At 52.8% G+C, this 15,058-nt stretch overlaps 1 protein-coding gene across 2 annotated transcripts; it reads right to left on the bottom strand.

Annotated features, from left to right (window-relative positions):
- Window positions 1–1,175: 1,175 nt before the first annotated feature.
- CSI1 (binding protein) lies at window positions 1,176–14,271 on the bottom strand. Of its 2 annotated transcripts, XR_013584217.1 has the most exons (10): window positions 13,988–14,271; window positions 13,436–13,563; window positions 12,828–12,901; window positions 8,949–11,964; window positions 6,352–8,875; window positions 5,248–5,702; window positions 3,877–3,993; window positions 2,601–2,774; window positions 2,475–2,527; window positions 1,176–2,394 (listed from the first exon to the last, which is right to left on the bottom strand). XR_013584217.1 is itself a non-coding variant. In XM_078588782.1 (9 exons), exons 3-8 carry the CDS (start codon window positions 12,890–12,892, stop codon window positions 2,637–2,639), a joined length of 6,315 nt encoding a protein of 2,104 aa, XP_078444908.1. In that variant the 5' UTR covers window positions 12,893–12,901; window positions 13,436–13,563; window positions 13,988–14,271; the 3' UTR covers window positions 2,355–2,527; window positions 2,601–2,636. The 2 variants fall into 2 exon arrangements, 1 of the variants encoding a protein (XP_078444908.1); XM_078588782.1 differs by having other exon boundaries at window positions 2,355–2,527.
- Between the last annotated feature and the right edge of the window lie 787 nt (window positions 14,272–15,058).

The raw sequence follows: 15,058 nt of genomic DNA, 5'->3' as shown, positions 1-15,058 counted from the left end.
CTATATCAAACAATCTTAAGGGATTTTTTACAAATGACAAAATCATCTGATGCTAGATATGCTAACGGGAAGGCGATTGCAAATAGACCATTGGCAACTATAATATTATTGGGGGTATTCTTGTCTCTTTGCAATCTCAATCTCAGAAGGTAGTCCCTTGCTCCAATGCTGAAGTAGAATATTGTGTAATGGTTGAGATGGCTCGTGCGATGGTAGGGTTGCACTCAGTCCTCTAACACCGATTCGACTGTATTTTCATAATCATGGTGCCATCCTCAATGCCAAAATTTCTAGATTTCACGAACAGACCGAGCATATTGAGATTGATTGACACTACATCCAGGAAAAAGTTCTCTAGGGTGTCATCTTAACACCACATATGGCCTCATCAAACCAACTAACAGGCGTCTTCACTAAAAGACTTGCTTGATTTTCTTATGATGTTATGTGCATTAATCTAAGCATGTTCAGCCTCTATGCACCAGCTTAAGGGGGAGTATTTGGCCATATCCATTTAGCTCACTAAACCCCATCAATGTCTCTTACTTAGTTCTATATCTACATATGTATTCCTCCATGTAGGTTAATGTGCCAGCTAGAGTGACACAAGATAACTGAGGATACTTTTATTTCCAATGAGATTCATTGACCTATTTTAATTGAGTCCCCATAAAAGATTTATTTACAAAGACCATAAAGTTGTGCACTAAAATTAAACAATTAAAATAATTATGTTCAGAAGCAAATCTGATGCACAGTTCAGAGTAGGGTTCAGTAACTGTCAATGTTGAATCAACCATCAATATCATCAACCCTCATTGATGTTGGCGAGAATGTTGATGTTGAGGGACAAGGAAGAAGGGGGACATATATAGACAGAGAGGAGCAAAGAAAGGGGGAGGAGGCGAGAGAGAAAGGGTAGAGAGATAGTGACATGGGGATAGAGAGGGAGATGACAACATCATCAACATCATCCATCAATGTTATTTTTTGGGCACCACCACAAGCTTTGTTTGGTTCCCTCACTTTGGATTCTGAATGTGGCCTATTGGATGATTTCCACTTATCTCAGTATCTTATTGTCAGAACCATTGGCATTTATGCTAATTTTTTGTTTCATCATCGGCTTAAATCGATAGATAATTTTTTTCAATAGAATAAACTATAAAGTTAAGTTACATATTAAACGGTTCAATCTTATATTTTCTGCCATAAAATTTGGCATTGACAAGGACCAAGATTATGGAGTGGTCCATACGGCAAAGAACCAGATCCAAACAACAAAGAGACAGAGCAAGAGAGAGAAAGAGAGAGAGAGAGAGAGAGATGAAGAATGACAGACAGAATTTTTAGGGATGGCCAGACTGGCAGAGTCAGACCCAGACCATAAAGAGAGAGGAAGTATGAGATAGAATAAACTAGACAGAGGAAGAATGAGAGAGAAAGAACTCTGGAGAGAATAAGAATAAGATAAAGAGAAAGAGAGGAAGAACTATAGAGAGAGGAAGAATGAGAGAGAAAGAAATGGAGAGAGTAAAGATGGGAGATAAATAATTGGAGAGAGAGAGAGAGAGGAAGAACTAGAGAGATGGTAAGAATGAGAGAGAAAGAACTAGAGAGACAATAAGAGTGAGAGAGAAAAAGAAGAATGGGAGATAAAGTACTGGAGAGAGGAAGAGAGAGAGTAAGAACTGGAGATATAGTAAGAATGATAGAGAAAGAACTAGAGAGACAGTAAGAGTGAGAGAGAAAAAGAAGAATAGCAGATAAAGAACTAGAGATGAAGAATGAGAGAGAAAGAAATAGGAGAGAATAAGAAAGAGAGAATAGAAATGGAGAGAGAGAGAGAGAGAGATAAAGAAAGAACTAGAGAGACAGTGAGGACGAGAGAAAAAAAGAAAAATGGGAGATAAAGAACAAGAAAGAGGGGAAGAATGAGAGAGAAAGAAATAGGAGAGAATAAGAAAAAGACTATAGAAATGGAGAGAGAGAGAGAGAGAAAGAAATAGAGAGACAATAAGAATGAGAGAACAAACTGGAGAGAGATAAAGAAGAATGGGAGAGAAAGAGCCAGAGAGAGAGAGAGGAAGAATGTGACTGACAGAAAAGAGAGAGAGAGAGAGAGAGAATAAGAACGAGAGAACAAGAACTGGAGAGAGAAACAACTAGAGAGACAATTAAGGAGAGAAAGAACTGAAGAGAGAGAGTAAGAATGAGGGAGACAGAACTAGAGAGAGAAAGAGAAATTGAGAGAGAGGAAAAGAGCAAGAGAAGAGAGAGAGAGAGAGAGCAAGAGAGAGTAAGAGGAATGAGATGAAAGGCAAACTAGGAAACAAATGCAGAAGCTCACCACATCCGGGAAACCAAAGGCTTCACAAAAGACATCCAAACCATCTGATACAAGAAGGATTAAACAGCATGGAAACACGTGAAAAATACAGAAAAAAAACCCAAAAAAAAAATTAAAGAATTACCCCATCCGCCAAATCCTCAGCTTCACATAACAACACTCCACTAATACCCTTATCTACACACACCAACCAATCATCACCCGCCGCGAGAGAAGCAGAAGAAATGAGTAATTTATTAAAGGTGCATACCTTGATATCCAAGAAAAAAATTGCCTCTGCTTTGCATTATTTGTTTGACCACACAAACTCTATTTCCAGATTCCGAGGGCCGCTCTTGCTGGCGGGGAGGAGTGCGTACTCGCCAGCCACGGACCCGAGCATGACCACTCTGTCGATTTGGATGGTCACCTTTCCGAAGGAGCTCTGCAGAAGAACGAGACGAAGACCGCGTGGTGGGTTAGCATAGTGCAAGGCCGATAAAATTAAACAACTTAAAACTGCTCAAAATGGAGATCAAGGGTGTATATAGTTCAGGGGTGCGGACGGGACGATTTTTTCGTCCCGGGATGAAAAAATTGTCACGGCCGAGGATACGGACGAATTTTGGGACGAAAATTTGTCCGGGGGACCACCGGACGGGACGGTTTTTGTCCCGTGGGACAAAAAAACTGTCAGTCCGGAGGTCTCGGACGATGGACGGACGAATCTGGACGGAAAACCGCCGGATTCACGGATTCACATCCGATGGTTGAGATGTTGCCATGTGGCCTCGCAATGACAATTTGCATCAAAATAATTGTACATATGTCCCTCTGCATTCTATCTCCTCAGTAATTCCCTAAAAAACTTGAAAAAAATCCATATTAATATATTAAAAATATAAAATGGGTTTGTCCCTGAACTGGAAGACTGGACGGGACGAAAAACAGTCCCGGTATGGCTGGACGGGATGGTTTTTTTATCCTGAAAAACCGTCCCGTCCTTCATCCTTGAACTTACTCTGGACGTCGGACGGGACGAAATTCGTCCCGTCCCGTCCATCGTCCACGTCCGGGACGATCCGAAACTATAAGGGCATATGATAAAAAAATCCAAGGTATTTTGATAGATTCCTGTTAAGGGATTGACAAAGAAAGCTCAAATAAGCCCATGAGGGCCCATTTAGTCTAACCCCGGTGCATCACCGTACAGTTATAATGTACTGAACGACACAAGCGTGGAATCATCATTTGAGTTTCCTGTCGGCCCAACTTAGTTGTATTCAGCTATTGTGAGGGCACGTGTTTCCATATTCAGGAAATTTTTCTCATCTTGTTCTGCTTTCATTTTCTTGTTCTCAATACATCTCAATCAGCTACGTATCACATCTCCAGCATCAACAAGATATACTGTAAAGCTTATCTAGATGATAGAATCGGATCACCCTGGGAAGCTTTAAGGTAAGTATAAGATCCAAAGCAATATCTAGTAAACTGGCCAGCTTAAAAATTAAAGAAAATAGAGGTAGCGAGAATGAAGTTGTTACCTTGCCAAGCTTGCTCTTGTTCTTGCAGGAGATGTGTAGTTTCTGACCTTTAGGAGGGCTGTCAAAGGCCCAGGCGAATGGCTCGTTCCACTCTGGGGTTGGCCCCGTGGAGACGATCTGTGCACGTGAGATTAGGGTTTAGTTTCTCTTGATTGAAAAGTAGAGCCCAACAAGAATGGAGATGGAGAAAACGACATTGAAAATTATGAGAAAAACTAGGGTTGAATACGAAAATAAAAGGAAAGTAATAAAGGTCCTGAAAGAGAGAACATGACCCGATTATGAACAGTTTTATTGTCAAACATTATCTGATGGTTATATGAGAACAGAGGAGGCAAGATTTAGGTGAAAGGGTAAATAGATCTTTAGATTCAGGTTACCAAGGCAAACGAAGAGTACAATTTAGTTAATTCAGATGAACCAAAAATAAACACCAATATCCGTACAAAGAGTAAGATTCATGCAGAGAATTAAGGTTGAGATTAAGACGAAGAGAAACCCTAAACCCAAAAATCTTCACTCATTGCACCAAACTATAACCCCTAATCCCAAAAATTTTAAGCTTAGTTCCCACCTTCTATACCCTAATTCATAAACCCCAGCCAAACACTAAACCCCAACACTCAACCCAAAACAATAAACCTCAAATTCTAGACTCTTAAACCAAAATCATAAACCCTAAATTCAACTCATAACCCTGAGCCTTCAAATTTATAATCCAAACCCAAAAAGATAAACCCTATATTCAAAACCCTCAACCCCAAGCCTTAAACTTAAACCCTTAATTTGAACCCTGAAACCCCGGATTCCAAATTTTATAGCCCAACTTCTGATCCCTGCCTCATACCCTAACCCGATACCCGAGTCAAATTGTAAAGTCAATAAATCAAAAGAATCCTAAACCCTTAATTCAAATCATAACCTTTAACCTTAAAATTTAAAAACTAAACCCAATATTCTAAACCCTCAACGCCAAGCCTTAAACTTAAACCCTTAATTTGAGCCCCACACCCCGAATTCCAAATTTTATAGCCCTAACTTCTGATCCCTGCCTCATACCCTAACTCGATACCTGAGTCAAATTGTAAAGTCAATGAATCAGAAGAATCATGAACCCTTTATTCAGATCATAACCCTGAAACTTAAAATCTAAACACTAAACCCAATATTCTAAACGCTCCAGCCCAAGCCTTAAACTTAAACACTTAATTTGAACCCTAAAACCTCAAGCCCAACTTCTAATCTCCGCCCCAAACCCTGAACCCGAAACCCCAAACCAGAGCCGAAGGCAAAATCAATGAATCAGAAGAAGAAAAAGAAAAAATCAAAAGATTCAGAAAACTCAGATGGGCTGGTTCAAGTTGTGAGCACCTGGGTCTGGCGAGGGGGGTTGCTGCCGAGGGTGAGCTTGCAGAAGACGCTGGGGACGCCAACGGACTGCTTCAAGTTGCTGGCGCGCTTGATGATGACGGTGAGGACTCCGGGGAGGCACTGGAGGAGCAGCTCAGCCTTCTCTTGGAACCTGGGCGGTCCAGACTGGATGAGATACTGAAGGAGGGGGATAGCTTCTGAAGCTGCCACGGCCTGAGTCTTGGAGACTTCAGCAGGGCAAGCCGACCACGCCTGCCGGAGCAGGTTAAGCGCCTCTAGCGCCGCCTCCTGCGTGGCTTCAGACCCCGTCTTCAAGGCCGTCACCAGGTGTGGGATACTTAGCGTTGCCGGCTCCGTCGCCCTTAGCCGGGGGAAGTTGCCCAGCAGCGCGTTTAACGCCCGCAGGTACTCCTCGTTTGCGCTCCCGCTCGCCCACAAGTCCTTCTCCACCGCCGCTGCGCAAAGAAACCCGTCACAATTGTTTATCTGAATCAATACTTGTTTCCTCTGTTTGCGCAAGCGGGCAAATTGAAATAGTTTCAACGACGGATGAGCATCGGCAACCGTGAAGTTAGCGATCTAGGAGTTGAAATAGTTTCAACGATGCCCCATAAAGTCAAACAAATAACAACTGAGGAAATTGAAGATTAGTGCACGAGGGATTTTCCTACGAGTAAACAAACGTGTGGATTGGAATTTGGAACAGAGAAAAAACTAAATAGCAAAAACAATACTTTTTTCTCGACCGATGAAAAAATCAAGTTTTAATCAGTGCCCGACAGCCCGATGAAGAAACAAGCACAAAAAATAAGTCTTTTTTTTTTTGAAGAAAGAAAACAACAAAGAAAGAAAGAAAGAGAAAACATCCCACCAAATTTTCCCAAAAGAATCAGAAAAAACCCGAAAGAACCAAGAATGAAGAAAAACATGAACAGGAGAAAAAAACAACAAAGAAAGAAAGAAAATGCCCGAAGAATCAGAAAAAACCCGAAAGAATCAAGAGTGAGGAAAAACATGAATAGGAGAAAAAAAAAACAAGAAAGACAGAAAGAAAATGCCCGAAAGAATCAGAAAGAAGAAGAAGAAGAAGAAGAGGGGGCTGACCGGTGATGGCGCGGACGGTCTCGCTGGAGGCGTACTCCTGGATGGAGAGCCCCGAGAAGAGGAGCTTGATGAACATGGCGGCCTGCACCGACGTCTCCGGCTCGCTGGCGGCGATCAAATCGAGCACCACCTGCACCCCCCCTGCCTCCGCCACCGCCCTCTTGTTCCCCCTGCTCGCCATCACCAAGTTCTGCAGCGCGCATATCGCCACCACCTTCATCTCCTCGCTCGCCCCTTCCTCCAGCAAGTTCACTAGAGCCCTGCACGCCGCCACCGCGTCCGTCCCCCTCGCCAGCCCCTCGTTCTGCACCAAGTCCCCCAGCGCCAGCGCCGCCAGCAGCCGGCCCTGCGCCGACTGCGTCTGCGGGTCCAGCAAGTACAGCGCCAGCGGCGCCACCGCCCCCCGCGCCGCCCGCCCGTCCCTAATCCTCGTGTTGTTCAGCAGCGCCTCCAGCAGCCTCGCCGCCGCCTCCTCGCAAATATGCCCGCGCAGCAGCTCCAGCAGCGCCTCCACCGCGCCGCTCTCCGCCATCGCCTCCGCGCTGGTCGAGTCGTCGCTGTCCAGCACCAGCAGCGCGTTCAGCGCGCCCACCACCGTCCCCTCGTTGCCGGACCGGAGCAGGCGGACCAGCGCCGCGACGGGGACCTCCAGGAAGAACTCGGAGCTGAACTGGAGCACGGCGGAGAGGACCGCCGAGGCGGCCTCCCAGAGGCTCTGCGGGAGCGGCGGGTCGGCCTGGAGGATCAGCTTGCAGAGCTCGTGGACGCCGCCTTGTTTGGCGATGGCGCTGGGCCAGGCCGGGGCGAGCCCGGCGAGGGCGCGGATGGCGCGGTGCTGGGTGGAAGGCGGGCCCGAGCCGAGGGCTTGGACCAGGGGCGGGATGGCGTGCGCGATGGCGGGGTCGCGCTGGAGAGCGTCGTCGGCGGCGAGGTGCGCGACCAGCTGGGCGGCCAGCTGCTGGACCGCCGGCGCGGGGGAGTCGAGGAGGGCGATGACGGGCTCGAGGGCGGCGCGGTCGGCGCGGGCCGGGGGGTGCTCGAGGAGGTTGGCGAGGGCCTGGAGGGAACTGCGGAGGCCGTCCGGGGTCTGGTCCGGGCGGGAGAGGGCGGCGAGGAGGGGGCGGACAAGGACGCCGGCGGCGGGGGACTTGGCGACGCTGGCGTTGTTGGTCAGGATGCGGAGGAGCTCGGCGGCGGCGGCGGCGGGGAGGAGGCGGCGGGCGCCGTCGAGGGCGCCGGCGCGGACCATCTCGACCTTGGACGCGGGGCGGTCGCGGGCGAGCTTGGCAAGGGCTCGGGCCGCGGACTCGGGGAGGTCGGGGGCGGGGTCGGGGGCGGAAAGGAGGGCGACCAGGGAGGCGAGGGTGCTCGTCTGCTGAGCCACCAGGTCCGCGAGGTGGTCCTCTTCCAGGAGCCGGTCCAGGGCCTGGACCGCGGGGAGGCGCGCCGGGCCGGGGCCGGCGGCGAGGAGCGCGGCCAGGGGGTCCACGCAGCGGGCCGCGGCGGGGGAGGACCGCGCGCGGGAGCAGCCGGCGAAGAGCGCGTGGCAGAGCTCCGCCGCGCCGGCTTTGAGCTCCGGCGAGCTGGCGCCGGCGAGGATCCGGCAGAGGACGTCGGCGGCGCCGGCGAGCTCGGTCTCCGCGGCGCGGGGGAGGTCACCGCCAGAGAGCAGCGCGACGAGGGCGGCCACGGCGGCGTGCTGCTCGCGCTCGGAACCCCCCCCGAGGATCTCGAGCAGGGGCTGGACCGCCTGGCGGGCCGGCTCGCCGGCCCGGATGTGGTCCGAGGAGAAGAGGCTCTCAAGGGCGCGGGCCGCGGCGAGGCGCGAGGTGCGGCCGCCGAGCCGGAGGACCGCGACCAGCTGGCCGACGGCGGCGCCGGCGGACTCGTGGCGGCGGATCTCGGGGCTGCGGAAGAGGAGCCCGAGAAGGCCGGCGGAGGCCTCCTCGGTCTCGTCGCCGGGGCCGAGGGAGAGGTACCGGGCCAGGCCCTCCACCGCGCCGGCCTCCGCCATCAGCGCGGCGTTGGCCGGCGAGCCGGCGGCGAGCCGGGTCAGCAGTCTGAGGGCCAGGAAGGGCGCGCCGGGCCGGTCCGGGATCGGCTTCAGCAGGTCCACCAGCGCAGGGATCGCCTTGCGGGCGGCAGCGCCGCCGCGGATCTCCTCCGCGGCGAAGAGCCCCTCCAGCGCGCCCATCTCCGGGCCGGGCTCGAGCCCAAACTCCAGACCCAGGTCCGCGAGATGGCCCACGTCGGACTCCGCGCAGCCCAGGAGCGGCACCAAGCCCACCACCGCGCCGGCCTGCGCCAGCCCCAGCAGCGTCCCGCGCCGGCCCCCGGCCACCAGACTCCCCACCGCCTGCGCGGCGAAGTACCGCCCCGCCGCCTCCTCGGACCGCAGCAGGCTCGCCAGCGCCGCGATCGCCTTCCCCACCGCCTCCTCCCCTATCATCTCCTCCCTCCCGCGGAACAGCACCGCCAGCGCCAGCGCCGTCCCCCACGCGCCATTCTCCTGCTTGGCCTCGCTCTGCCAGCGCCGGAAAAAATCAAAAACCCCCCGCGAACAAGAAAGGAATCAGAGAGACGCAAGAGGCGCGTACCTGGGCGGCGAGGAGGAGGTGGCGGGAGAGGGCGTCGGTGAGGACGTCGACGGCGGCGGCGGAGACGGCGGCGGCGGCGCAGCCGCCGTCGTAGCGGGCGAGGACGGAGAGCAGCCAGGCGGCGACGGCGTCGCCGGAGATGACCTCGGTGCCGTCCACGTGGCGGGATCCGGGTGGCCGCCGGCGGACGCGGATGTCATCTGCGCCGTCGGCGGGGATCATGGCCACCAAGGAGCGGACGAGATCGGCGGAGAGGCCGGCGTCGTTGAGCGCGGCGAGGGTCTCGGAAGGGTGCTCTCGGGCGGCGCAGACGAGGACGGCGCCGCCGCCGACCATGGTCCGCCGCTCGGTCGAGGCGATGACTCGGCGGGCGATCGCCGCCGCGCAGCCGGCGGCGCCGGCCGCCGCGTCTCCGACGGCGGCCGCCTGGTCGTAGCAGAGCCTGGAGAGAACCTCCACCGCCTGGTCTTGCTGGGCCGCGGCCAGCCGCGGGATGCAGGAAGCCAGCGGCGGGACGGCGGCCTCGGGGTGCTCCGCGAGGACCGCCCACGGCGGCCGAACGCCGCCCAGAGCGGCGCCGTCGGCTCTCGAGAGAATGGAGAGCGCGGCGAGCGCCTCCGCCGCGGCGGCGGAGTCCAGGAGCGCGGCGAGCGAGAGGACGGCGCCGGAGCGGTTGACGTGGTCGGCGACGGCGGAGGTGAGAGGCCTGGGCTGGAGGAGGCGGGCGATGGCGGCGGCGGCGTGGGCCTTGCCGTCGGCGGAGGCGGCGGCGTCGGCGAGGACTCCGGCGGCGGGGGAGATGATCTCCGGCGGGGAGGCTTGAAGAGAGACGTCCTTGTCGAGGAGGAGGTTGGCGAGCGCGGAGGTGGCCCGCTCCGCCACCTCCGGCGCGGCGGAGCTCGCCAGGGAGACGAGCGGCGCCAGCGTGAGCCGCCCGGCGGCGGCCACGTCGGCGTTCTGGTTCACGGAGAGGAAGATAGAAGCCAGGCAGCCAGCGGCCTCCGCCAGGACCTTGGGCGAGTCCGAGCCGAGGAGCTTGACCGCGGCCCAGAGCGTCCTCGCCGCCATGGGGCTCTCCCTGAGGTCGCGCCGGCAGCGGAAGAGCGCCGCCAGCGCCGCCGCCGCCTTCACCTGGGTCTCCTCCTTGGCGGACCCCAGGACCTTCACCATGGTCTCCAAGGCGTCGTTGGCCGCGCCGCCCTCGGTTAAGACGTCGCTGAGCGGCGCCGCCGCCAGCACCCGGCGGAGAGCCTCCAGCACGTAGAGCTTGGACTCGGGCTGGTCGCTGGTCAGCAGGGCCGAGAGCTGGCTCACCGTCCCCGAGTCGGAGTTCTGGATGAGATGGTTCAGGGTCCGAGCCGCCATCTCCTTGCCCTCTTCGCTGCCGTTCTTGAGCAGCCACAGCAGGGCCGGGACCGCGTCGGCGCTCTGCACGCAGGCGCGGATGTCCTCGCTGTGGTTGCAGAGATTGCCGAGAATCGCCGCCGAGTCTTCCTTGGCCTTCACCGAGCCGGTCTCCAGGATCTGGACAAGCGGCGGGATGCCGCCGGCGGCGGTGATCGCCCACTTGCAGTCGTCATTCTCGGAAGACAAGAGGCTGAGCAGCGCCACCGCGCACTCCTGCTGCTGCTCCGACGCCAGACCCAGGAGAGAGATCAGCAGCTGGACCCCCTCCCGACCGCCGAAAGCCCCCCACAGGCCGCCCCCGACCGAGCCCCCGCAGAGCCGGAGCAGCGCCCGGGTCAGATACTCCCGCGCCTCCGGGTCCGCCATCGTCGCCAGACCCACCAGCAAATGCTTCGCCGCGGCGTGCTCCAGCGGCGCCGCCAGCACCCGGTTCCCGTACAAGCTCGCCATCGCCTCCACCGCCCTCTCCTCCACCAGAAACTCCTTCTTCTTCCTCAGCAACCCGACGAGGACCCGCTCCACCGAAACCGGATCCGAGGCCCGAACCGAGTCCGCTTCCTCGTCGTAGATCATCAGCGCCGAGGCCAGCGCGCCCAGCGTGTCCGCGGTCTGCGCGGCGGAGCCGCAGCAGGCCAGACTCTCCGCCAGGCTTGCAATAACGAAGGAAAGCCCCCCGGAGATGTTGGCCAGCGCGCTCATGGCGCTCTCCTGGAGAGACTTGGCGTGCTCTCCTTGCATGAACTCTTTAGACGGCGCGATCGTCGCGTTGATAAGCGCGGGAATGCCGTTGCACCCCGCAATCTCCTTCCTGGCTTCTTTGCTCTTGGCGGAGAGAGATTTGAGAGCGCCGGCGGCCTCGGCTCTGACTGAAGCCTCGTTCCCGGGACTTAGTAATTTCAGCAGCAGCTTGATTCCCCCCGAGGAGGCCACGGTCGAGCAAGCGGAGGGCTTCTCCAGAACTAAGCAGCCCAGAAGACAGCAGACGTTGGCGAGAGTCCCCGGTTGGGCCGCGGCCAGAAGCTTCAGAAGAGTCTCCGTTCCGTCGGATTCCTCGGTGGAAACCCAGAAGCCTTCAGCCGTGTTGCAGAGATTTCTAAGTGTTCCGGTTAGGAGAGTATCCACCAAGCCGGCCTCTTGAAGCCCGTTCTTGAGTTTTTCCCAGAGGACGGGGACGACGCCTTCCGTGGAGAAGATCTTCGATCCGACGTGGTCTTTGGCGCCTCCTTGGGAGACGGCGTGGATGGTCTCCGCGGCCGCCATCTGTCCTTCTTTGGAGCTGGACTTGAGGAGAGCGAGGAGGGCTGGGATGCTGCCGCCCAGCAGGACTTTGACTCTGAGCTCGTCTTCTTTGCACAGGCAAGTTAGCACGGTTGAAGATAGAATCTTGATGTTGAGCGGGCCGGTTCTCAGCAGAGAGACCAGCGTGGGGACTGCCTGAGAGTGAGATCCCACGGCGCCGAACGCCTTGTCCCGCGTTTCGATCAGTTCGAGCAGCTGTTTTAGCGAGTGTTCCTTGTCTTGGTTGGTCGACGACGATCGGCGTAGCAGTTCGATGCATTGGGCCACGCTTGATAGTGTCCCGTCTGCGTCTTCCATGCTGCTCCTGTCCCTGTGGTAACAGGTTTTTTAATCTCTCTGTTTTCTAGGAAGATTATAGTTTAGTTAAAAAGATTAGGTCACTAATCTATTTTTTCAAGTTCAAGACATTTAATGGATGGGTATTTTGGAGAGAGGGATTTTGGTTTGGACAATTCCTATAAGTCTGTAATCTTATTTTGACTATAGACATACGATCAAAATAAGATTATAGACATATAGAAATTTCAACACCGTTGACGTGTACTCACCTTAGTACCTGTAGGCTCTATAGTTCCGGATCATCAGGGACGTGGACGATGGACGGGACGGGACAAATTTCATCCCGTCTGACATCCGGATTCATTGCAGGGACGAAGGATGGGACGAATTTTTGTCCGATCGTTAGAAAACTGTCCCGTCCAGACCTCCTGGGACGAATTTTCGTCCCGTCCCTCGTCCCTCGTCCCGGACTAAAAAAACCCATTTTATATCTTTAATATATTAATACAAATTTTTCTAAGTTTTTTCAGGAAATTATGGAGGAGAGAGAATGCGAAGGGCTATATGTACAATTATTTCTGAGCAGGCGTCTGTTGTCTGTCCAGATTGTTCCGTCTAACGTCCTAGACCTCAGGACAGACGGTTTTTTCGTCCCATGGGACGAAAATCATCCCGTCCGGTAGTCCCCGGGATGAATTTTCGGACGATTTTCTCGTCCCGGGACAAAAAAATCGTCCTGTCCGCATCCCTGCACTATACCTGTAGCAATAGGTTTTATTTTTTTTCCAGGAAGATTATAGTTCTGTAAAGACTGGGTCACTGGTATTTTTCAATGGATGTGTATTTCGGTTTAGAAAGTTTAAGATTGAAATCTGCTTGGCGGTTTTAACGCACCTTAATCCCACTCTTAGAGTTGATCCTGGAGTTGGAGGCTCCGAGTCCTGTATTTTGGCTTCCATATTTCTTTCCTGAAATTATGAAAATTAGTCTTCATGAAGAAAGGCAACTGAAGTTGACAGTTGTCGGATATGTAGAAAGTCGCGTCGTAAATCCTCATCTTTCAGTTTGTGTTCATCAACTCCAAAACAGAAACAGAAACAAAAGTCGATTTTCTAAAAAAAGAATGCTTCTTCCACCCAAATTTGGTGCATTTCACGCCTTTCAATTTCTGCACATCGAAATGACTAATGCTTCGGCAACTGGCTCAAAGTTATGGAGGAGTTCATCGATAGGAAGCTGGTTGGTTTTCAAGATTTTTGACAGAACCAAGGAATAGCCAAAAATTTCTTTAAAAGCCACGAACTTTGCATTACAAGTAACAAATTCTTGTTGCAATATCATAATACAGCATTATTGCCCATATCTAAACCAAATTCAATATTTAAAGTAATTTTTTTTGAGGCTCCACATAATTAAACTTGCAGAAGAATCAGATTTGATTTCAATAATGGCCTGCGAGGAAAAATTAAACTTAAAAAAGAAATGATAAACAGGGGCATTACCAGATCAGCAGAACCATGACCGTTGCTATTACTGCCGGCGAACCTCCACGCAAGAGTGGCCGCCAGCTTTTTAGATGAAGCTTAAAGACAATCAAGGTAGATACGGTAGCCAATGTGCTCCCCTACCCCTGCTCAATCAACGGAATTCCATAAGGTAAAATTAAATCTAGAAAATAATAGATTAAGATTTGGCAGTTCAACTGCGAACAAGATCGGGCAGAATCGAACAAATTTTGAGAAATCAAAATTAATGGACTGAATCCAGATCTGGCATAAACCTCAAAAATTTAGTTCATCGTTCTTTGACCGGATCAACATCAATCTCTTCAGATCCGGCAAACAGGTTAGACGAGCCGTTCGGAATGCATCAAGGACGATTGGTAGAGAAGAATTGACATTCAACACGGCGTTCGGCGGGTATCTCAGATCTAAAGATGTGCAAAGACCGAAGAAACGGAGATTTGAAGGCGAGCAATCCACGATCAACAACGAAAATGGAAAGAAGGCAGCTAAATTGCCGAAAAAAACCTTAGAAATCCAAGATCTCGGTACCTCTGGACTAGGCAGACCACTTCCTCTTCCCGCAGAGCGCGAATTGCTCTCAAAACCGCGCGAACAGCTGAAAATTCAGGAAGAACGCGGAAATCCAATCCTCTTGATCTCTTCTTCCGTTGAATGCTTAGAGGAGGGAACAGTTCCCTCCTCTCTCCCTGCTCCCGCTTCTTCCCCTAGCTCTGGCCTGCGAGGAAGATGGAAGGAGAGAGATACAGCGAGCTGAGTAGAGAGATGAAGAGAGAGAAACAGCGAGCAGAGGAGAGAGAGCGAGAAAGATAGACTGTCATTACTACACTGTATTTTTAACTGTATCCCCGATCGAGATTCGGAAGTTTCTCTCTCTTCTTTCTCTCTCCTCTTTCTCTCTCATCAGGGATAGCGTGGACCGCCGACAACTCGAGTCGCGAGATCGGACGGCCAGAATTCGACGATCGGAGGACCACGTGCACCGCTAAACTGTAATTCCCACAAAATCATTAAAAATATATCGTAATTTCGGATTTCTTTTCTGGATTTACCGGTTATTTAGACTTTCGCTTACGTGGCCAGCTGGCGTGGGCCCCGCAACTCCTAATTATGGTGTAATTACCATTCTCAACGGTCCAGATCCTGACTCCTGTCCACCGTGTTAATCCAACGGCTGAGATTATAACCACGTTGTGGTCCCCACCGGCTGCACCGACCTGCAGGTTAATCAATCGTGACCGTTGGATCACGGCAGATTTTGGAGATGTAGTTTTTAAGATTAGTTGTATTTCTGCCCTCCATTGTCCTTATTGACAAATACTGATGAGTGACGTGGCATGTCAGATGAGAGAGAGAGAGAGGGGGAGCACGTGTCCGCGTGAGCGTGTGTCCCGTGCAGAACACGTGGGTGAGTTTGGTCAGGACACGTGTACCAGCTTTTTACTGAGATAATGGCCACCGGTGACATCTACCATTTATGTCTATAATGTTTCAACTTATTTAAAATCCCATTTAGAAAAAAACAAGGGTAGTTCCAATTAGTGGGAAACAATACAAAATTAGTGCGTTGATATATAGATTAAAAACTGTATAAGAATAAAT

The sequence above is a fragment of the Wolffia australiana genome, chromosome 16 (genome assembly GCF_029677425.1).
Source record: "Wolffia australiana isolate 7733 chromosome 16, ASM2967742v1".
Classification (NCBI taxonomy): Eukaryota; Viridiplantae; Streptophyta; class Magnoliopsida; order Alismatales; family Araceae; genus Wolffia; species Wolffia australiana.
This window is presented reverse-complemented; position numbering and strand designations above follow the sequence as displayed.

Excerpts from the sequence above, each read along its gene's own strand:
- CSI1 (XM_078588782.1), bottom strand. The coding sequence starts at position 12,892 with ATGGAAGCCAAAATACAGGACTCGGAGCCTCCAACTCCAGGATCAACT. Across the intron at positions 11,965-12,827 it reads ACTCTAAGAGTGGGATTAAG|GGACAGGAGCAGCATGGAAG; the intron begins GTGCGTTAAAAC and ends CTGTTACCACAG. Across the intron at positions 8,876-8,948 it reads ACCTCCTCCTCGCCGCCCAG|AGCGAGGCCAAGCAGGAGAA; the intron begins GTACGCGCCTCT and ends CGGCGCTGGCAG.